We start from the raw sequence: 23,452 nt of genomic DNA, 5'->3' as shown, positions 1-23,452 counted from the left end.
TTTTGTCATTTCATTTATCTCACTGATTTAAATTATTTGAGATTACTTAGCTCAGAAATGGTGCTTTGTATCCTCAAAGCAGTTTACAAACATTAGCTATTTTTACAAATGAAAAGAATGAGGCAGAGAGGTAGTGACCTGCCTAAAGCAAGATAGCTGGGGTTAAAAGTCTCTGGCCTACTCATTACTATTGCCCAGTCCTATAAGTGTCCCCCTCTGTTTCTGACCTCCTGCTGCATAAAGTGGAGATTCTCTTATACATTTTAGGAGTGATAAAAACTGGACATGATCATGGAGACATTAAGATCTCTGTAATACTTGGGAAATGTTGGTTTGGCTTGCAAAGTGCTCTTGGAAACACCTCTGTAGAAATGTATGTGTGGAAAACTTGGAATATCTTTGCAATTTCCCCCTTCTGTATGTCACTGTCACTCAAATAACACATTAAATCAATTTCCCTATTTTTAGGAAAAGTGAGTTAACAATCTATTGACATTTCCTTGGGAAGCAAATAAAAAGTGTGGAAAAGAAGTACTCCTGGAAACAAGTGTCACAATATGTTTGTGGTTCTGTTCTTTGTAATTACTTTTATCGTGGTTATGAAAATATTTCTGGAGTTCATTTTTCCTTTTCTTTTTTTTTAACAAAAAGATAGAGTGAAGTTTCCTCTCTTCCTTCCCTAGGATTTCCTGCTGCAAATTTTTACTGTGTTTCGAATACTCATACGACCTGAGATGTTTCCAAAAGACTGGACTGTGATGCGTTTGGTTGCAAACAAGTAAGACATTTTTAAATACAGTATAATTAATGTTCAGGAGGAGTGAATATACTTGTGTGCTATATATAATAAATATGCAAAATTTCCTTTAAATATTTCCATTTACAATATTCGATGAGCACAAAATATTTTTTATAATTCTCCTGATCCTTTCAGTTAATTAATTGTCACATAACAAATTCATGACCTAACTAGTATCCTTTATACTGCTGATAATGAATTGTAATCAGCTCTTTATAACATGGAGCCCTCTTAAATATGTTTACAGAAAGGCAGTTGTTAATAATTACTATCTTTCTTTTCCAAGTTGCAAATGACAAATTATTACAGAACTTCATCTAAATAACTGTTTATTAAAATAATAACTTGGTAATGATTCAGATCTGCTTGTTCCCAAAAGGAAATCAAACTGTTGCAAGAACATTTTTAAAAAATTAGGACTTGTGAAAGTGCCCAAATTGATCTTCTCTGTTCACAAAACAGGTACAGGTACAGCGGTCATAGCATAGGCTTCCATCCACTGCCCTGCTAATATGCCTCAAAGACTGAAATGAAGCCACCTCTTTGCTTATTCTGTTCTTGCACCTAAGAGACTGACAACAGCATGCCAGTTTTTCTGATTTGGATACTGATCACTGGCAGCTGGACTGAAACCACCAAACTAATTTCACCAAGATCACTAAACAGCAAAACATTTTGTTATAATCCCAAGGGTGACACCTGACAGGAATTAAACCATTGCATCTTGTGAAGTGAGCTGGAGCTCACGAAAGCTTATGCTCAAATAAATTGGTTAGTCTCTAAGGTGCCACAAGTCCTCCTTTTCTTTTTGCGACGACAGACTAACAGGGCTGCTACTCTGAAACCTGTCATTATTATTGTTATTGTTACTTATTTGTATTGTGGCAGTGCCTGTAGGCTCCAGTGATGCTGTACAAACTCATTATAGCAGTCTGTGACATTCCCCTCTGGTGTTATCTGGACCAGTGATCTGCTAGGTCACTCCAATCCTCGACTCTGGGAGCCAGCCTTACTCTGCTCTGCTATGAGAACCCCCACTGCTGGGCTGTTCACACACAGCCCCTGGCATGTAAGCTGCTCCTTGGATTGTGCAACCAAATGACACTAGCCAATATCTCTGGTCCCAGACAGAACCCTAGGAACCTCCATCTTGCAGTGTCCAGTTATGCCCACTGGATGCTGCAAGCTTATATGTGTTCGTCAGTTTAACAAAGAAATTGATATGTACCTGGCTTGTTCTCCCAAGGGGAGTCTTTGGCACGCTTTAAACGAAACGCACTGCTTCAGGTAGAATAAACAAACAGATTTATTAACTATAAAGATAGATTTTAAGTGATTATAAATCAAAGCATAACAAATCAGATTTGGTCAAATGAAATAAAAGCAAAATGCATTCTAAGCTGATCTGAACACTTTTAGTGTCCTTACAAACTTAGATGCTTCTCACCACAGGCTGGCTGGTTGCTCTTCAGCCAGGCTCTCCCGTTTGATCAGTGCTTCAGTCACTTGGTGTGATGTCTGTAGATGTAGGTGAGAGAGAGAGAGCATGGCAAATGTCTTTCCCTTTTATCATGTCCTTTCTTCCCTCTTGGCTTTGCCACCCTCTTCAGAGTCAGGTGATCATTACCTCATCGCAGTTCCAAACTGACCAAAGGAAGGGTCTAAGGGCTTGGCTACACTGGCAATTTACAGCGCTGCAACTTTCTCGCTCGGGGTACGAAAAAGCACACCCCTGAGTGCAGCAAGTTTCAGCGCTGCAAAGCACCAGTGTAAACAGTGCACTAGCACTGGTAGCTATGCCCCTTGTGGAGGTGGTTTTTTTAGAGCACCAGGAGAGCTCTCTCCCAGTGCTGTGCTGCGACCCCACAAGCCACGTTAAAGCACTGCTGTGGCAGCGCTTTAGTGTTGCCAGTGTAGACTACCCCTAACAGATGCTTTTGTTGCTGCGTAGACCAGCATCCTTTGTTCCTGTGAGGCTGGGCTGGGTTTGTCCCATACCTGCCCTGTTGAGGTGTGAACTGCCTCTCTATTCTTGGAGAGTTTTTGCCTGGGTTTGCTTTAAGCCATGAGGATACATTTTCAGCCTCATAACTATGTACATGAAATTATAACCTATAACATTACTGTAACAATTACTATAACATCACTATAACAACCGTGCTCAGTGCATCATGAGCCTTCCAAAGACACCCAACATAACAAACTTTGCATTGGATCCCACACAATCATTTTACAAGGATGAACAAGGGGGTGCTGGGTGTTCCCCCAGGGTACAGAGCATCACACAGTCCCTGCCTATTATGGCTCAATTCAGCAATATTTGGTGTCCAATGACTATGTGTCTGTGTGTAAGCATTTGTCAAGCTTTCTAGTGATTTAGGAGACAAACATTTTCCCTCACTTATTTTTCTCACCTGATTTAATTCTCATCTTGCTGAATTTAAATTCCAGTGAGAAATGCTAATAAGCAAGGAACGGATGTGATCATTTATTTCTTCGTGAGATATAAGAAAGATGAGTCTGAAAGGGAGAACGTAGATCTGAGTAATCATGCTGAGGAAATAAATCGAGAAACATGAAAGAGAGAAAAACAGAAGAACCTTCAAAACGAGAACATAGTGTAAGAAAGTGTTACATATTTCAGAAACAGCTGGGTTGGCAGATGGCTTGGCAACAGCTGACATGTAGAAGACTGAGATTTAGGAGTGACCTTGACATTCATTCCCCAGGCTGGCGGTGATCAGATCAGCTAAAGGTGAAGTCTTTCAGCTCTGAAGGAAGGCTATTGGCCCCACCATTATCCTAGTTAGCATCAAGCATTGCTGTTACTGAATTCACATCATGCCATTGATGACTGCCTAGGTGGGAACCGTGTGCCCAGCTCCATCATGAAATAAGATAGATACTGGAATGATGATAATAGCTTATGCTAGGAATTGATGCCATGAGGGAGAATAAGGGAGATAAAAATTCACTTTGATGCTATATCATGTGGCGATTTGTGAAGAGAAAAATATTCCTGTATAAAGGGGTTTCTGGATCGTGACCTTCCACCATTCTGGTAATTTTGGCCTGCACCTCTCTCACTATAAATACCAGAGGCAGCTCTGGTTTGTCTGTGAAACTGGGGGGATGTTCCCCAGGCCTTTTACACTGTTGTGCCTCTGACAGGGCAATCAAAGTGGAGATTCAGAATTCCAACCCTATCCATTGCAATCCTATCTTTTATACCTGCTTTCAAGGGCAGCAGTGAGCCCCTGCTCTCTGTTCTGGCTTAGGTTAAAAAGCCCCAGATGTATTGGTTTCCTAATTGGAACCACCTGCTGAACTCCTCTCCATTTCTTAGTCATGCAGAGCAGGGTCCCATGGAAATCCCAAAGCTAAGAACTTCTCTTCCTGCAAGGAGCCACAGAAGAGTAGCTGAGCCACAATTGCTCACAGCCTGAGCACCATCCTGAGTCGGGGAAGGTACTGAGCGGTTGGGTGACATTCTAAGGCTCTAACATCACCACACAGTCGATGAGATCACTACAGAGATGCCTCTGGAGTTGTGGGGGCAATCCTCTTTAGCTCCTGTAGTTCAGCAAACCCAGCTGTTATCACTGATCAAGGACTCTTCTTGAACTCATTATTCCAATTCACCTCTAATGGGAAGAACTACAAGATCCTAGCCCAGGTTCTTAAGAGCATAATCATTGAGAAATCTCGCATCTTTTCTGACTCCCTTCTTTCCAGAAGGAAAATCTGGGCTCTCTAAGGGATGTTCCCTTGTACTTTGCCAATTACATATTGGCTGGAGAGTGGTGCCAAGAGGCTAAGACATAAAAGGGAATATCAGACAAGAAAAGAGGCTGGTTCTTCATCAATGATGACCATCTCCACCAGAGGGAAAAGTAACCCAATTGCCCCAAAAAAACAAACCACTATCCCCCAACCCACCTGACTAAAGCTTAAAAGCATTCCAGAGCCTAATTTTCCTTCCACAAACTGTGGTTCCTCCCCTGAAGAAGGGAAACTCTTGGTTTTGGATCCTGATAACCCAAAACTGGAGAAGCAGGTGAGAGGCTGTGGTGCTTCCCAGGGGAATCTAGAGTTGTGAGGCTCCTCACTGCCACCTCGCCTTAGCGTGAGGAAGCCTCTCATGGGTCAGGTCCCCAACTTCACTGGCCCCAGGCAACCTAACCACTCCACTGTGGGCTACAGCCCTCGCTGTCACTCTGAAAGTTAGCTGTTGGCACACTCCCACTCTCAAGCCCTGAGTGCCTCTCTGGAGATCCAGCCTGTGGTCCACTGGACATTTGCAGAATTCACAGATCTGCTGTTTCTAAAGAAATAGTCTACCTCAGCTTACCAGTTTCACCTCAGATACCACTCCCCTCAACACACAGCACTTTGATAGGTTCAGAGTGAAGTCGCGTATAAGTTTATTTAACAAGCAAAGAGACTGATGTAGTAGCAAGTAGAAGTATTGTAATGAAATGATTATATATGAAATAAAATCTTAACATTTATTCAGGATCCTAAGCTTAGTTAACTGTATACTCTGATGTCGTATAAAGTAATGCTCACCAAAAATCCTTGTACCACTTTGCAGCCAGGTTGGCTGTGATCCCCCTCTCATGAGACATGTATGCTGTCAGTTGGCATTCCCAGGTGAAGGACTCTGTGTGTTTCTTTGCCCCCCCAAGATATACCAGTCCAGTCCTTTGTCTTTATTCATATACAGGACACACCTGTGCTGTATTGTTTATTCCTTTCAGTTTTCTCTCTTGTAGATTTTGCAGTCTTTTATATAGGCTCTGGCTAATGTGCAAATAGGATACCTTGTACGGCATACGATACACAACTGCTTGGACAATGTCTATTACCTCCTGCCTGAAAGGAACATGTCTGAGATATGTCACCTCCTAGTGATCTGCCTTAACTCCAAGACCTTAAAAAAAATTTAGTATAGATAGATAACTCCTTACATATTATATGTACATACATTCTACAATGGTTATGATGACCAGTGGGCTACTAGCTCTTGCTAGGAACCTTACATGCCACTTTACGTTCATGTATCCGACTTAGGGGGTACATGTAAAACCCTGTGCATGCCCTCTGTGAGTTGGCACCAAGGGTCTGAGTCACAAGAGGTTCTTTCCCCAAACATGTTTAAAGCAATAGAGAGGAAGGTGGTGGCCGCTGTCACGAGACAACCTGCTCGTTCTCTTTCTCTGGCTAACTCCAAGGCAAATATCACTTGTCCAAAACTAAATAGAATTTGCCATCTTTTTTAATTATTCCTCCTCCAGAGAGACTTTAGGAAAACTTGGAAACAGAGGGAAAAACCTTAAGCAACAAGCCCTGAAACTCTACATGGTTCTAGAGTACAAAGATTCTATTTTCCTTCTCCAGGAAGGGTTCAACAAGATTCACTCATCTCTCACTTCAGACACTTATTGTGACTCTGAGTGTCATTTTATCCATCTTTAGCTTGTAGGTCTTCTGGTCTCATTATTCCGTGGGGGTGAGAAAACTTCAGAGTTTCCTCTTAGGGCATGTTTACATTTGGGGAGTGTGTCTGCAGTACTTACGGGCATGCCCGAGTTACCTTTGATCAAGTCATGTCGCTAAAATTAGCAGTGTAGCTGTGGTAGCATATGCAGTGGTACAGGCTACCTGCTGGAGAATGTACTCTAGGTCCTAGATGGCCACAATGGCATGAGCTTGCCCCTTTTAGCAAGTATCTCGATCAGGTATGTCTAAGTGTGCTGTAGACCCACTTCTCTGTAGCAGTGTAGACATACCCTTAAAGGGCCTGAAAAATGAAGGCACCCTCCAGAGTGATTCAGTCCCTCAGTTTGTGGTGATCGGAAGCCCAAGTGATGGGAGAATCAGCCACAACTGGACCCCAAATCCTAACAATGGATAGCAATCCGTCAGGTTAAGGAATACATCCAGGACAGCACAATACATAAGGAATGTGGTCACGGTCAGAAAAGCTCCAGACTATAAACTTCCTAGGGATGAGCAATTGGGACTTAGGATCACTTGAGGAAGGGGCACTTCCTAGTTCAATCAGACAGAAATTATAGTTGGAGCAGCTGCAGCACCAAGGCTAGATAGGCCCTCCCTCAGCTATGTATGCTTGTGGTGGGAGGGGGGAAGGTAAAGGGGGAGAGAAAAGGAACAGCACCCGGGGAAGATATAGCCTAGAGATACTCCCTCAGCAGCAGTCAGATCACCACTGGGGACAGGTGGGAGTCCTGTCTTCTCACCCTCCTGTCCCCAGAGTCAAGTCTGAACTGTATCTAGTATTTTCAGGAAGAGGGGTACAACCACATTGTCTGAGACTGGGGGAGAGGTGTACACATAGAGAAGCTATAGCACATTACAAATATATGTCTTTCACTTATTTTTTCCTCTTTACACATGCAGAACTTCTATTAATTAAAAGCTTCTTGGGTCTTCGGATGCTGAAGGAGCCATATTGGGATATATTATTATTTTACTGCCCTGGCTCCTGTAGGATTTTTCTTTTTTCACTATCTTGTCAGTAATAATGTGGCATCTGATGTGTATTTTCAGATAAGGTCATCTTTAGTTGGATGCTGTCTGCTATAAATCAAAAACAGAGAGGCTTAGGGAGGAGTGTTCAGAGCCAAAGATGATGATTTATGATCAAGCATCCTTTTTATGACAGCTACTACAATTCTTAGTGCTTGAATATCCATCACTGACGAATGTCACTGATTAGCTTTGCAAAATTGCCAAATGTGCACTACCAGAATTGCTGACATATTTTAACTTTGAGAATAGGTGACACAAAATATGAGTGAACTCTTTCAAAATTTAAGAAACTGAGAAAGTTGCAAACAAAAAGAGAAATAATATAAAAATAGGAGAAATAAATATTTTTCAAATGTCATGGGACAGAAATGGGGACATGGAAAAGATCTTGTCTCTTATGTCTGTCACTTCTAATGACTAAACAATGGAATACAATAAAAGCTCTCATTTGATACTGTCTTGTTCTGTATAATTTATATAACTACTCAGACATTAATCTATAATAGATAAATCAAGACTCCATAATTATATATGCAACAAAACAGGGTAATCACTTATAGCTCCTAAGCATTATTGGCAAGAATGTTGCTATTACAAGTGTGTTTTATTCTTCATAATGGAAAATATTATCTTCATGTTTCTATTCTTCAGTATATCATCTGTTTACTACCTAAGTTAACTGAAACTAAGTGCCATTTTAGCAATGCTTCTAATCATAAACTGCAATGGAAGACCATGTGGTTGAAGGACTCCTAAATGTGTTATCTACTTCCACAGAGGAATCCAAAATTCTGCGACATGAATGCCATACTATATGAATGATGTTAATAGATGGCAAGTTTGTACTGTCTGTCAAAAACTAGAAATAACACCGTATTATTCATTTAATTAAATAATCCTTAGGTTAGAATAATTTCCCTTGTCTGGATGATTCAGCTGGTTGGCATCTTTCCAGGGCATTGAACAGCCTTGCCTGAATTCCAGAACTGTCATGTTTCATTAGCGGTGAAGGACAATATTTCTTGACAATAAAGTGAGGTTTCTGTTACACGTTAAGCAGAGATTTTATATTTAAATAATATTCAGGTATAGTATGATATAATTGTGTATTCATCTTTCCACTCCTGATAAACAAGTCGCTTTCATTTAAAAGGTTAGTTAATTTGCAGAAGTCTCATTTGTCTATATGTTATTAACCAATGTGGGTTCTTTCAGCAGTTTCCTAAATGTTAGAAATGCTAGGCATCTGTCTCTTAAAACCCAATGGGCTATTTTTTAGTATGTCTTCAGGACTTACGAAATATGGCAATGGAAGTTCATATTTTTAGTTAAGCAGGTGCTCTGTGAAACAAGCTTTGGTATATTCTGTTTTTTATGTATATTAAGATCCCAGATATATCATTTGACAACTGTACACATTAACTTTTAGAAGACTCTCTTGGTTTACTCTGAACTTAATATGGCAAGGACTGTAATGCCTTTACAAAACCTTCTTTTCATTAATGAAAGCAGAATATACACATGACCCAAAGAACCCAGGTATTCACACACTAGACACAATTGTGATAATCTGTGTACAGAATATGCCATGTAAATATCATTTAAAAACTAATTCACTGGTCAACAATATCACGGTAAAATGTATGTAGCAACATTATATGTAAAGTTATGAATTCCTCCTGAATGATATTACAAGAACATGTTCAAGACCAGATGGCCTTGCCTAGGTAAAGGTGTTAAATAGGTCCGTCCTAAACAGAGGAATGTGGGTTTACCTCAATTTACATATACACAATAAACAGGAAGGTCAAGACAGCAGGGGGAGAAAATTGAAAGAAACAGAACAATTTACATTTGGGAAAACACCAGTTGGGGAAAAGAACGGTATAAAGCTTCTTTCGCTATCAGACTCCATGTCGCCTTCCTCACAGCTTGAAAAATCCATTTCAAAGGTTCACTGGACTATAAAAGAAAGGGTCAGAGAAACCCAAGTTATCTCTTCCATTTAAGAAGACAAAAGAACTAGCACTTTTGGCTTCTGGGCGAGATTCTGACTGAGAGGGCGGAGCTCATCCATTTTTCTGGAAGATTGTGGGTGAAAAAAAACATCTTCAAGAAAGTCTGTATCTTGCTAGGTTAAGTGTTTAGTCACTAGAAAGCATTTTTTAAATTGATCTCACTTAAAATCCTATTTTCTTTTGTTAATAAACTTGTTTTACTTTTAATTTAAACCAATAATGCTGTTCTTGAATTAAAGTGTTAGGTAACTCCAATTAAAGTGGTAAGCTGTACATTTTGTGTGTTTAGCAGAGTAAATGAACCTTATTATTTCTCTGAATGGTCTAAGAGGGAGCTGAACACTTGAGGGAACATGGTTTAGGGAGTTTGGGACTGGGAGTGTGTTGGAGTCACCTTGCTGGTTGTAACCAAGGCCGGTGGAAGCCAGAGTGGGAATGTGGGACTGTGGACAGACTGCTGGGGTCAGAGTTGCTGATCCAGGGCTGGCTGCATAGTACACAGACACTCAGGGTGTGACTTACGTGCTTGTTGCTGACTGAGAGTGTCCCAGGCAGAAAGCAACAGTAGCAAATCATTGTGAGGCACTTAAGGTTAAGCGGAGACACAACCCCTCACTGGTCTGGATTGCTCCCCAAAGAGTGATACTGCGGTAGTTGACAGGATTTACACACAGCTGGCTATTTTAACTGAGCTTTACGCTTCTAAGTAGTTTTAAGTGATTCTCAAGTGAAAGGCTGGGAACAGTCAAAAAAAGGTTACAGTTATATTAATTTTTGTTTGATTATTTTGGGCAAGGGAAATAGAACAAAGGGAAGAGTAAAGACGAGTAAACAGCACAAAAGGCAAGCTGGGAGTTACATCAGCAAAAGCAATGTAAAGCACTCAATACTGCATGGCAAGTGTTGAAACAACCCCTTACGGATCTGGACAGCACATTCTAGAATGCCATGATGATATGCAAGAAAGGAACGTGTCAAATTAGTATTAGTTTCTTCATTATGGCCACTTAAGATTATCCTGCTAGCTCACGTAGGCTATGGTGCTGTAATCCGAGAGATGTACAATAAATTCTTCATAAAAGTATGTTTTGTAATATAACAATATGGCTTACACAAATATATGAAATACTTCTCCACAGTTCTAATTTTGTAGCATGTATGTGTATAAATATATATACATGGGTCTGCAAGAATGTAATTTTTTTCCATGCAAAGGAAGGTTTTCTCTGTTGAGGATTTCTGTACTTGCATTTCATTTTGAAATAATAGAGCACCAACTGAGAATCAGAAGTTGTACTTGAAAGTGGATGCAAGTGGGTACTTGTGAGTGTCATCAGAATAATGTAAAATTGAAGTTCAGAGTTCTTGATATGTGTCTGGAAAAACTCAATGGATGAGAATTGGAGTATTTTCTTGTAAAATGATTGGCAGTTCTGAACATATCAATGGCTGGTGATACAAAAGACCCGCTAAATCGACCGCCAGTGCCATGATAGCCACTCGTCGATCCCCCGGTAAGTGTAGACAGGCCCTTCCAGTGGAACATGTAACAATGTGTCGGAGTCAGAAACTTAGCAAGGAACATGAAAGGCAATAAAAAGAGGTTCTATAAATATATTAGGAACAAGAGAAAGACAAAGAAAAGTGTAGGCCCCCTACTTGGAGGGGAAGGAGAGCTCATAATGGATGATGTCAAGAAAACTGAGGTGTTTAATGCCCCTTTTGTGTCATTCTTTACTAAAAAGGTAAATTGTTCCCAAATACTTAACACAATTAATATTAACAATGAGGGGAAAGGAAGGCAAGCCAAAATAGGGAAAGAGCAGGCTAAAGACTATTTAGGAAAGTTAGATATATTTGAGTTGGCAGGGCCTGATGAAATTCACATCCTTGGTTACTTCAGGAACTAGCTAAAGCAATTTCAGAACCGTTAACAGTTATCTTCAAGGAAATATGGAGGACAGGTGAGGTCCGAGAGGATTGGAGAAGGGAAAACATATTACATATCTTGAAAAGGGGAACAAATAGGACCTGGGGAATTTCTCGACCAGCCAGCCTAACTTTGATACCTGGAAAGATACTGGCACTAATTATTAAACAATCACTTCTTAAGCACGTAGAGGATAATAGATTAATAAGTAATAGCCAATATGCATTTATTAAGAATAAATCATGACAAACCAACCTAATTTCCTTCAGTGACAGGGTTACTGGCCTAGTGGATGCGTAGAAATTGTAGATAGAGTGACCAGATGTCCTGATATAATCAGGACCATCCTGATTTTTTACACCTGCTATCTGGTCTCCTTAGTTATAGATGTGATCTATCTTGACTTTAGTAAGGCTTTTCATACAGTCTCATATGACATTCTTGTAAGCAAACTAGGGAAGTGTGGTCTAGATGAAATTACTAGAAAGTGGGTACAAAACTGGTTGCAAACCTTACTTAGAGAATAGTTAGCAGTGGTTACTTTAGGGAGGCCTCCCTTACTTCTGTGCTGTCTTCAGAAGTGGGTGGCCAGAGAGTGATGGCTGGAGAGCAGCGGCTGGTGGCCAGGTGCCCAGTTCTGAAGGCAGTTCCCCAGCAGCAGCAGCGCAGAAGTAAGGGTGGCAATATCATACCATGCCACCCTTACTTCTGCATTGTTGCCTTCAGAGCTGGGCAGCCAGAGAGTGGTGGCTGCTGACATACCATGCCATCCTTACTTCTGCACCCCTAACTGAAATCTCCCAATGGAGCCATGCTGGCCTCTTCTTATTCTCCCTATCTTTCCTTTGCATTGGGATAGTTTGCAGTTGGGCCTTTAATATTCATAGAATCATAGAATAACAGGGTTGGAAGGGACCTCAGGAGGTCATCTAGTCCAACCCCCTGCTCAAAGCAGGACCAATCCCCAACTAAAGCATCTCAGCCAGAGCTTTGTCAAAAAGCTCAAAAGGAAGGAGATTCCTGACCTTAAAAACCTCAAAGGAAGGAGATTCCACCACCTCCCTAGGTAACGCATTCCAGTGCTTCACCACCCTCCTAGTGAAAAAGTTTTTCTGAATATCCAACCTAAACCTCCTCCACTACAACTTTACACCATTACTCCTCGTTCTGTCATCTACTACCACTCAGAACAGTCTAGATCCATCCTCTTTGGAACCCCCTTTCAGGTAGTTGAAAGCAGCTATCAAATCCCCCCTCATTCTTCTCTTCCACAGACTAAACAATCCCAGTTCCCTCAGCCTCTCCTCATAAGTCATGTGTTCCAGTCCCCTAATCATTTTTGTTGCCGTCTGCTGGACGCTTTCCAATTTTTCCACATCCTTCTTGTAGTGTGGGGCCCAAAACTGGACACAGTACTCCAGATGAGGCCTCACCAATGTCGAATAGAGGGGAACAATCACGTCCCTCGATCTGCTGGCAGTGCCCCTACGTATACATCCCAAAATGCCATTGGCCTTCTTGGCAACAAAGACTCACTATTGACTCATATCCAGCTTCTCGTCCACTGTAACCCCTAGGTCCTTTTCTGCAGAACTGCTGCCTAGCCATTTGGTCCCTAGTCTGTAGCGGTGCATGGGATTCTTCTGTCCTAAGTGCAGGACTCTGCACTTGTCCTTGTTGAACCTCATCAGATTTCTTTTGGCCCAATCCTCTAATTTGTCTAGGGCCCTCTGTATCCTATCTCTCCCCTCCAGCATATCTACCTCTCCTCCCAGTTAGTGTCATCAGCAAACTTGCTGAGGGTGCAAACCGTGCCATCCTCCAGATCATTTATGAAGATATTGAACAAAACCGGCCCCAGGACTGACCCTTTGGGCACTCCGCTTGATACCAGCTGCCTACTAGACATGGAGCCATTGATCACTACCCGTTGAGCCCAACCATCTAGCCAGTTTTCTGTCCACCTTATAGTCCATTCATCCAACCCATACTACTTTAACTTGCTGGCAAAAACACTGTGGGAGACCGTATCAAAAGCTTTGCTAATTCAAAACAACCTTGACAAATTGGAGCATCGAGCTGAAATCAACAAGACAAAATTCAATACCGACAAGTGCAAAGTACTCCACTAGGAAAGAAAAATCAAATGCCAACTACAAAATGGGGGATAACTAGCTAAGCGGTAGTATTACTGAAAAGAAGCTGAGGTTTATAGTAGATCACAAATTGAATCTGAGTCAACAACGTGATGCAGTTTCAAAAAAAAAGCTAATATAATTCTGGGGTGTATTAACAGGCGTGTCGTACAAGGTTGTGAAATCTCCATCATTGGAGGCTTTTAAAAACAAGTTAGACAAACGCCTGTCAGGGATAGTCTAGGTATATGTGGTCCTGTCTCAGCTCAGGGGGATAGACTAGATGACATCTCAAGTTCCCTTCCAGCCCTACATATCTAAGATTCTATGGTTTCATCTTCATGTACTCCACTCAGCTGAATGATTTTTATCTAGTTCCATGTTGATATACACATACAGGCTATTCATAGACACACCTTTCATCAACCACTGAGAATGCACATGGTATCATTGGTTTATCATGTAAACAAGTGAGATGTCAGCTATCGCAACAAATATTTGCATTATTACCATTCTGCTCTCTCAGGAAATCTTAGCAAAAAATCTTTGAAATGGCATTTTAAAATTCTTCTCGAATGTGTATTAAAAGTCTGCTGACAAGTGATGTAGAGAAAAATAATTCTTTCTGATATAAATACATATATGTAGTATAGACATAGCAATGTACTTGCATTCTTTGTGGCACTGTGACTAAATTATAGTTTCCTTTTAAATCACATTTTTCAAGGATTTATTATTTTGGATTTAAGAATTTCCTAGAAGCTGAAATTTTACTTACATTGTAAGCTCTTTAGTGTAGAACTGGTCTTTTTGCTCAGTGTTTGTACAGCACCTAGCACAGTGGGGTTCTGTTACATTAACTAGGGCTTCTAACATTATGGTAATGCAAATAATAATAATAGTAATTAATACATAGGTATAGTTACCCAAGCTTAATTATTTTAATCATTTCATCCAGTGGAATATCCTCTTTCTCTCAAAACTTCTTTCTTCCCAGCTGGTGAAACATCTGTAAAATTGAATAGTGTGCAAATACAAAAATGGCAGGTTTGGCTTTTTTCCCCTCGATGCTTCTGCTCTGACCTCTGATGGTTAAGCACCATTTTCTTCATCCATTAACAGGCTCTTTAACATTCTCTTCCAAAGTAATACAGAGATTACTCCACTGGAGGGGAATTTGGATGAGCTACACAGATGAATGACAAACATGGAATGATATCTGGACAAATAAGAAGCCAGGATGCAGTACAGTTATTGAGAAAATAAATAAATATGGTGATTAGAAGTTCACATAAAACTAGTGAAATTTGAGAACCAAAGATAGTGTTCCAAAAGAGATCTATGATTTTATTCATTCCAGATATTCAGCCACTTCACAGATTGAAAAAAAGGGGTTGGCATTATTGGAGGACCAGTTTGCAAGTTAGGAATTGAAACCCAAATTCTGTAACCAGTGAAGTTCTGAGCTATACTTAGAGAAAAATGTCTTATTCCAAGACCTTAAATCCACCAATAAGGGCACGAAGAAAAATTGATAATTATAGAGAGAGGCTGGGTAAATATTTTGGGTGGAAATGTATGAGCATCTGTGTGTCACTTTGCTTTGTCAAACTCTAACATGAAGAGCTTGGTTTAGCAGATACAACATTGCAAAACAACCCAATGCATTACCACATTGCACTGCGTATGAGGCCACCAGCCAAGAAGAGCCATGAATGCCAATAGCCCATATGGAGAGTGCAGGAAAGGGCCTGCTGAGTCTCTTTGCCCTCTAGGTTCCTATAAAGGATAGTCTCATGGTCAGAGCGCAGGATTGGTACCGAGGAATTCAGGAGTCCCAGCTTTTACACTGACTCCTTCTGTGATCTTGGGCAAGTCACTGAAGTTCTGTGCTTCAGGTTCCCCATCTCTAAAAAATGGACACTAATATTTATCTATCTTTAATAGGTGATGGTGGATTAATGATCCAATATATTTTTAAGTTCTCTGAAGATGAAAAATGCTCTATCCCAAATACTAAGTATTATTTTTTTTAGAACTGTATCACTGTTTAATCAGATACCCCATTTAAGGGCCTTTTACATATGCTATGTATTTGCACTACTTCAGTTTCAATTTTTCATGTCTTTTGCAGTTAGTTCACAAACTGTGTGTGATTACAAATGAGAACAAAGCACTGCAGCCCAGTGTAGTGAGATGCATTGTGACAGAGGGACAGCAGGTGTCAGCTAAATCTTGATTCATTCAAACAGTATGTATTCAGATGGTCCCGGAATATGTTCCATCTTCATAGAGTTCAAAACCTGCACTTTTGTCTCTGTCGCCTCTTCATTCAAGCCAGGTTAGCACTGGAGTGGCCAAAAGTTTCTAACATCTGAGTACTAATGATAAATAATGTGAAAGGAGTTTGGCTATCTCAATCCAGATAGAATAGATTAATATCCTCAAGGTAAGTATCAATATGGTAAAATATCATTATCGCAGTATCACTGCACTCTTGTTGGCGGTCCAAACAGAGAGCCATAGATGTACTTCCTTCAGGTATTTTTGATGCAGATTTGCATTGCAGTGATTTACACTACTACTGCCTGTGTTGTGTCTGTTCTGTCAGCAAATAATGTTTGCAATTGGTGCAATATTAAATATTCTTTCATGCACACACTGAAAAGAATGTTTAGAACAAGTTGTGCTCATTGCATACATAATCATTGATAGGACCAATGTAGATTATAATATATCTATGTGGTTTGGGTTGCACAATAATGTGGTATGTATTTTTCCTGTTAATTTTATCTTGCCACAGCTGTTTTCACAAGCACAGTCCATACAGCTGCACTATACATATTGTCATCAATTTGTTTCTTGCCATATGTATTTTCTGGCGACAGATTGTATTGGTATCCAATTATTCATATATGCTTAGAATGTAGTATTTACTCTAGTTTACACATGGTACCTTGCTTTAGTTTATTGAAAAATGACCTAGTACTTAAAGAATCGAAGTCACATTTTTCCAATTAATGAAAGGTAACACTTCTTTTTCTGTTACCAGTGTTATTATTACAACAGTCCTATATCTTTCGGATGCCCTTCGTAAGAACTTCCTAAATGAAAACTTTGATTATAAGGTAATGCGCTCCCCCAAATTATATCTTTGTTGACATAAGTAGTGCAAAAATTTGTCAATCTGTGGCTCTTTTGATTTTGCGTTGTTACTCTTTGGATTAAATTTATCTCTAATTTCTGAGCTGTTAGAATGCCTGCGGTGTTACCAATCTCAGCTGTTCAAAACTCATGAGATTGGTTTAAAAATTATATAGATATGTGTTTTGTACTTGGGATTCTTTTTGTTTGACTTCTGGTTTTAAGTCTTTAGAGTGCGCTTCTGTCATATTTTTTGGATCAAGGTTTCTTGATTACAGAAAATATTTTCTGTTCTGCTCGTATTTTAAGATTCTCAGAAAATAAAATGAACTTTATTACTTATTCCCTGGCATATTTACCAAAAATATGGCTTTAGATTTTTTTTAAATTCTCTCAAGAACAATTAATATGGCATGTACTGTTAAAATTATAATGCTATGACATGTCATGCTGGATATTGTTAAAGATATTAGCCTGTGTTCAGTGAGCTGTGGTATCTGTAATAACCCATAGCCAGAGTGTTAAATCTCAGTTATAGAATGATATTCAGGGGATTAAAAACAAAAGGCTCAGTGATGGCTCCTAAAAGGTTTACTCATAGGGGAGAGGGAAAGTGACCATACAGTCCAGTCGGTGGTGGTTGGAGGTATTATTCTAGCTGTGCCATGTTATAAGGCAGATGGTCTGATTTTCAGGGGTGCTGAGCACCCAATGCTGCCAGTGATTTCAAGTACAGTGGTGGAGGCTCAGCATCTCTGAAAATCTAGGTCCATGCTATGCCTCTGGAGTCATTGGAGAGAATGTTGGCCTGAAGTACTTGATACTATGAAACTATGTAGCCAGTGCTCCCTTGTGTAGCTCTGCGAATGTGCAGGAGCTAAAGCCCACATCATTAACTGCTAACTGACTGTTCCCCGGGCTTATTTAGCAGTTATTGCTGTCTCCTGCACCTATTTTCCTCTCCTGCATACCTACATTAAAGCAGCTATAATTTGGCCTAGAGCAGGGGTTCTCAAACTGAGGGTCGGGACGTCTCAGGGGGTCACGAGGGTTATTATGTGGGGCGTGGCGAGCTGTCAGCCTCCACTCCCAAACCCTGCTTTGCCTCCAGCATTTATAATGGTGTTAAATATATTTAAAAGTGTTTTTAATTGATGGGGGGGGTTGCACTCAGAGGTTTGCTATATGAAAGGGATCACCAGTACAAATGTTTGAAAATCACTGGCCTAGAATTGCTAATATTTAAAAATGTCATTTCATTAAGAAATCTTTACTTCACAGAAGTTTCAGCAGCTGATCCTCCCAGAGCCATTTGCATGGAAATCAGTTATGGGGCAGTATGCTAACAAACTATATTACCTTGCTTTACTTCATCTTTGCCTTGCTGAGACACTGTAGCTATTGATGCTTGCAAGTTGTGTCAGTAATGAGTAGAGCTGTCCATTCCACTTAGAGAAAACTAAATTCTTTTGAAAGTTTTTGCAGAACAGAATTGTGTCAAAATTTCTGTTTTCAGATCAAAATCATCAGGTTTTAAATTCAGTTCTCTTTGTCTCTGTGACTGGAGAGTCCACCATGGACCCCAGAAACCTTCCCGCCAAAAATATCGTCAAAATTAGGATGTCTCCGCAAAACATTTCAGCATCAACAAAACAGAATATTTGGTTGAAAAAACATTTAATCAAAAATATTGTAACCAGCTCTACTAATGAAGAGTAAGACAAGAGGTACAACTGAAAAATTGCATCTAGAGTGGACATAAAATGTTAGTGCTGAGAAATGGAAAATAACCAAATACCTTGTGTTTATTGTAGATCTGGGATTCCTACTTTTACCTTGCTGTCATTTTTATAAACCAATTATGTCTGCAACTGGAGATGTTCACACCTTCCAAGAAGAAAAAAGTGTTGGAAAAGTAAGTACCAGTCAGGTTCCATAAAATTACTGCAGATCAAACAATTATGTTGTTTAAAAACAGGCTTTATGCAGCATATGGACCTGATCCAAAACCCGATGAAGTAGATGAGTCTTTTTGCTCACTTTAATGGGCTTTGGATCAAGTCCTGTGTGAATTCACAATGCCCCAAGAATAAAATTGTTGACCCTAAGAGCCCCTCAATGCCCACTGGCTGAGGGCCCACTATAGTGTAGCTCATATCAGGCCTGACGCACTCACTGCCCCAAACACACTGTTGTGATAACATATTTAAAAGATGTTTTGTTAGGTATCATATGTAAACTGGCAGAAGGCTGGATTTGAAAATCATTTGTGTGATGTATATATGGGTTGTGTATAAAGAATTACGTGTGTGCTGAAAATATGTTCTTAAAATGTGTTTGGGAGGCAGTGCATAAATCAAGCTTGCCCTAGACAAAGGAATGTGGATTCTCCTGACTGACTGGCTCTATTACAGGCTGGGGAAAATGAAAGTACATTTACATATAAGTTAAACAAAGCCATCAAGCTAATGAGCAGTGCAGAGAGTCTGCACCCCAGGAGGCCTTCCTGGCTCTAGAAGAATAGATAGTGGTTTTAGGGTAATATAAAGGGAGCTAAAAGACATTTTAGTTATCCATCACTTAAATGACAAAAGAGTCAGAGCTCCTGGAAACTGTGGAAGGTGGTTCCTTCAGCCATGTGGGTTGAAGTTTATGGGAGCTGACTATATATGAAAGATTTGCCTGAGACCAGGATTGTACTTTAAGCTTTAGACACTAGAAAGTGGGTTTTGTTTTGTTTGTAACCATATCTGTCACTTTTACTTTTGCTTAGCATCACTTATATCTCTGTTCTTTATTAAAAAACTTATTCTTGTTTTATTACAAAACCAGCTCAGTACTGAGTATTAAAGTAAAGTATGAGTCTTTAACACTAACAGACTAGTGTGTGCTCTGTCTGTTTGGAGGCAGTGAACTTTATCATGTCTGTGAGTCACAGTAAGAGGGACTGGACACTGTAGAGAGACATCTCTCAGAAACTGGGTTGAGTGATTGTTACTTGTAAATCAAGGTTTAGGCTGGCAGAATCTCAAGGAATTTGCTGATGAGTTAGACTACGGTGGCTGTCACCCTGTCTATTTCCAGTGAAGTTCACGCTTGCTGAGACACAGAGTGCCTTATAGTTCTGGGTGTCCAGAAAAAAACATCACAGGATAAAATAAAATTATTAGTTATCTGAGGCAGAAGAGGAAGGAAAAAATCTGAGGCATATTAAGAACATAGATTGGTATCACTACTTTGTTGTATCATTGTTCCTGTTTGTACCTTTAGGGAGCTTGCACTAACAATATGTGGAAATTAATGTTTCTTTATGAAACAAGCCATTTGATTAGATACGTATTGGACATTAGCAAACTTCCTTTTTCCTTTTCTGTGTACTACATCCATCCTAAACTTGGGAAAAATCATTACTGTGTGGAAATCTCACAGTTCACCTTGCTACACAGGAGCCTAAATTATAGTATGAGCTTGTAAAATTATTTCCTAAATAATGTTCTGCTTAAATGTTGGTTTTTTTTAAATATTTCACAGATATGGTGACATGCGGGTAACAATGGGATGTGAAATCTTCAGCATGTGGCAAAATTTAGGTAAGGAATTAAAAAAAAATCTCCTCAATAAAGATTAACAGTGAAACAAAGTAGCACAAAAAAGTTGAACAAAATTTGTAATGAATTTTAGTTAAGACTCCTGCATTATATTACTGGTTCTGCCAGTTTATCTGGGCAAGGCACTACCTTTTTGTTTGTTGGTTTATCCTCCTGGAAAACCATTCTAATTTTTTTTAAAAATGTTAAGAAGTTGAATTAATTGTTTGGATTTGCAAAGTGTTTTCAGATCCTTTGATGAAAGTAGTTTATTTGACATACACCAATCCCCTTGATTGAAACTCACCTAATGCTTTGGATACAAATGTTGGCCACTAGCTCCAATTCTGTTTACTTCTTGGAAAAACTGAGAATGAACATAATGCTCAAATCAAATAATTATCATCATTGTGATGCCTTCTTTCCTCTATGGGAAACTGTTGTTTTCCAAGATTCTGAAAGATAAGAAAAATCTAAATGATAGATTTTGTTTTTTGACAATGGGGTTACATTTGTACATACAAAAATTCTTACCTGTAAGTAAGTGTGTATTCCTCATCTGTCCATCCCAGTAATTTGGGCACTCTTGTTTATTAATTAAAGCTAATACTTTCTCAAAACCATCATCTTCCCATGACTTGTAAGTCAAAAATACCCACTGACAGGTAAAGTATCTGGGAGGAAGGTAACTCAGGAGAACACACCGACTGCTCACAGAACTCCTGTGTGGAGCCATAACAACAACATCAGAGAAGCCAGGAGAAGGAACATCAGTTGCCACTACAATCCAGCAGCAGGATCCAGGAGCTCTACCAGTCAAATGGCCCCAAGACTCTAAGAGACATCCTTGACGGGCCCTCATCTTACTGTGCAATCCCAACTGAGAGACTGTTCTCATACTTCAAGGCTGTGTTTGACTGTGTAGCTCAGAACGACACACAGCGTCCAGGGTACATTCATCCTTTACCCCAGATTGACTCTGCAGGGGGCCAGGAAGAAGACTTCACATCACAGGAAGTAATGACCAGACTTACAAAGACCAAAAACACAGCTCCAGGAAAAGATGGCATTCACTGCAACTTCCTGAAAAAACGAGACCCCAGTTGCCTGGTATTAACTGCCATTTTCAACAAATGCAAACAGTTCCACCATGTTCCCAGCTCCTGGAAGAAAACTATGATGGTGCTCATCTACAAGAAAGATGAGTGAGATGACCCCAGCAACTGGAGACCCATCTCTTTCTGTTCCACCATGTACAACTGTATGCCAGTGGCCTCGCAGCTAGGATCACAGACTAGTGAACAGAGGAGCATCAGCTCCATCCAGGAAGGCTATCTTTATTCCACCCGCTCCTACTTGTAAGTTTAAGGAGCATGGCAGGGCTTGGAAAGGGTCAAGCCAGTAAGCTCAGCACTCCAACTGATCCTCAGACTGTGGCACATCTCACAGGGAAATTAGCTGGGATGTATGTTGGATTGCAGAGGTTGGAAAGTTGGCATTATGTAACTTATACCCCGTCCACTGACGTGCACTGAGCTCAGCTTGAGGATTGAGCCACCGTGACCTGTATTTATTGTATGTCATTTCTAGTGTATTTTTCCTATTATTGTTTCTAAATATGAATGGAAGACGTGTTGTGATCAGTGCAATCTATACGAGGGCTGAAAGACCAGTTGATCAAGGTGATCAAGGTATAGAAATAAAAACACTTGAAAAAATTCAGATTCAAGATCTGCGTGGCCTGCCACTGGGCCTCTGTCTCAGGGAAGCTTATATCCCCTCAAAGTGTAACATATCACAATCCTTTCCTCAACAAACCCATTAATCCCATGAATTCAGACTTCCAAGATTCCAGGCTTCATCATGGATTGTTCAATGAGACCTCAGTCCAACCCCAGCCTGTCAGATCCGCCTCTTCCCCCCCCCCATAGTTCCCCAAAGTCTGAGATGGTATTGAGTGACATCAACAGCAGATTTCTAGTGGCCAGCCTTCCTCCTATCCATTGGAGAGATTAATGGCAGTATCTTCTTACTCATAGAAAATCCAAACTTATCCAAAGTACACTCTCTAACTTATCTTTTTATAGGTAACTCAAAACAAAGCATAACTCAAAGTAACCCCTCACGAGCTGTTTCTCTAGTAACAGAAAAAAACCTCATAGTTTCTACTTATCAAGAAATCAGCTCTTGCAAGAAACTTAGACACAAGCACCCAGACCAAGGTCAGCAATCCTTGTTAGTAACACTGCAGCTGTGCGGAAGTTTTCGTCGCCTAAGCAAGGCCAAATTCTTTCTCATTAGGTGGTGTCCTCACTTCCAGCTTATGGTGGCTCAGTCCACAAGATGGCTGTGGGTTATCTCAAATCCAGTTCTTTCAGAAGAACACCAGTGGTACCAACTTGCAGAGAAAAGGAGTCATTGGTACTGAAAGATGATGTAAGTAATCAGGCACATCTGGTACCACCAAGGGACAGGAATACTATCCATTATCCTCCATCGGGGGTAGATACATTATCCTGGAGGACCTTACCATCTCTGCAAACCCAGAATTGCCAGTGGTGTCGGATCCAGTCCTACCCAGAGAGGTCAACACATCATCAGTTTGCCACTCACAGTATCAGTGACTTGCTGGGACATAGTTAGACCGCCGGTACTGATGGCACCACATGCATTGACGTAGAGGCTTCATTCTTTGCTGATGAATGTGGGATCAGCTGGAGAACTTCACAGCCCTTGTCAAGATAGGAATTCATCCCTGACACAGGCTTCAAAAAATCATGGGCACCTTCCCACTCCTACAAGAGAGACTGACCAACCTCGGGACCAATGGTACTCCCCTCCATGAGCATAGGGTGCTCCAGGGCTCAAGCACCCACTGAAAAAAAATAGGGGGTGCTCAGCAGCCACAGGGCTGGATTAATATTTTATCGATGCCAGCACCTGGACCATAGTCCCCCCCAACTGTTCCACCTCCATTCCACCATTAGGCCCTGACCCCACTCAGCCTGTTCCTCCCTGAGGCCCCACCACCACTCGCATGGGGGGAGGGATGGAGAGGAGCACCCACCAGCACAAATAGAAGTCAGTGCCTGTATCCAAGAGGATTACCCCATTACACCAGTGATGCCTCACACTAGGGTTCCTGAGATCCATATATAAGACATTATGACTACAGAAGGTCAGAATAAAGTCAAAATAGCCATTCCCATCTTTAAAAAAGGGAAGAAGGAGGTTCCTGGGAACTACAGGCCAGTCAGCCTCACCTCAGTCCCTGGAAAAATCAA

At 40.5% G+C, this 23,452-nt stretch overlaps 1 protein-coding gene across 7 annotated transcripts in view; it reads left to right on the top strand.

Annotated features, from left to right (window-relative positions):
• Window positions 1-23,452, top strand: part of DOCK4 (dedicator of cytokinesis 4) — a 414,714-nt gene that overhangs the window by 322,061 nt on the left and 69,201 nt on the right. For all 7 annotated transcript variants that reach the window (XM_048836082.2, XM_048836079.2, XM_048836080.2 and 4 more), the window contains 4 exons: window positions 684-778; window positions 16,490-16,565; window positions 18,396-18,496; window positions 20,113-20,171. In XM_048836082.2, the coding sequence (XP_048692039.1) occupies window positions 684-778; window positions 16,490-16,565; window positions 18,396-18,496; window positions 20,113-20,171 (331 nt within the window). The remainder of the gene's footprint in view (window positions 1-683; window positions 779-16,489; window positions 16,566-18,395; window positions 18,497-20,112; window positions 20,172-23,452) is intronic.

This window comes from Caretta caretta, chromosome 1 (genome assembly GCF_965140235.1).
Source record: "Caretta caretta isolate rCarCar2 chromosome 1, rCarCar1.hap1, whole genome shotgun sequence".
NCBI lineage: Eukaryota > Metazoa > Chordata > Testudines > Cheloniidae > Caretta > Caretta caretta.
The sequence above is the reverse complement of the archived record's forward strand: the minus strand, read 5'-3'. Positions and strand labels throughout refer to the sequence as shown.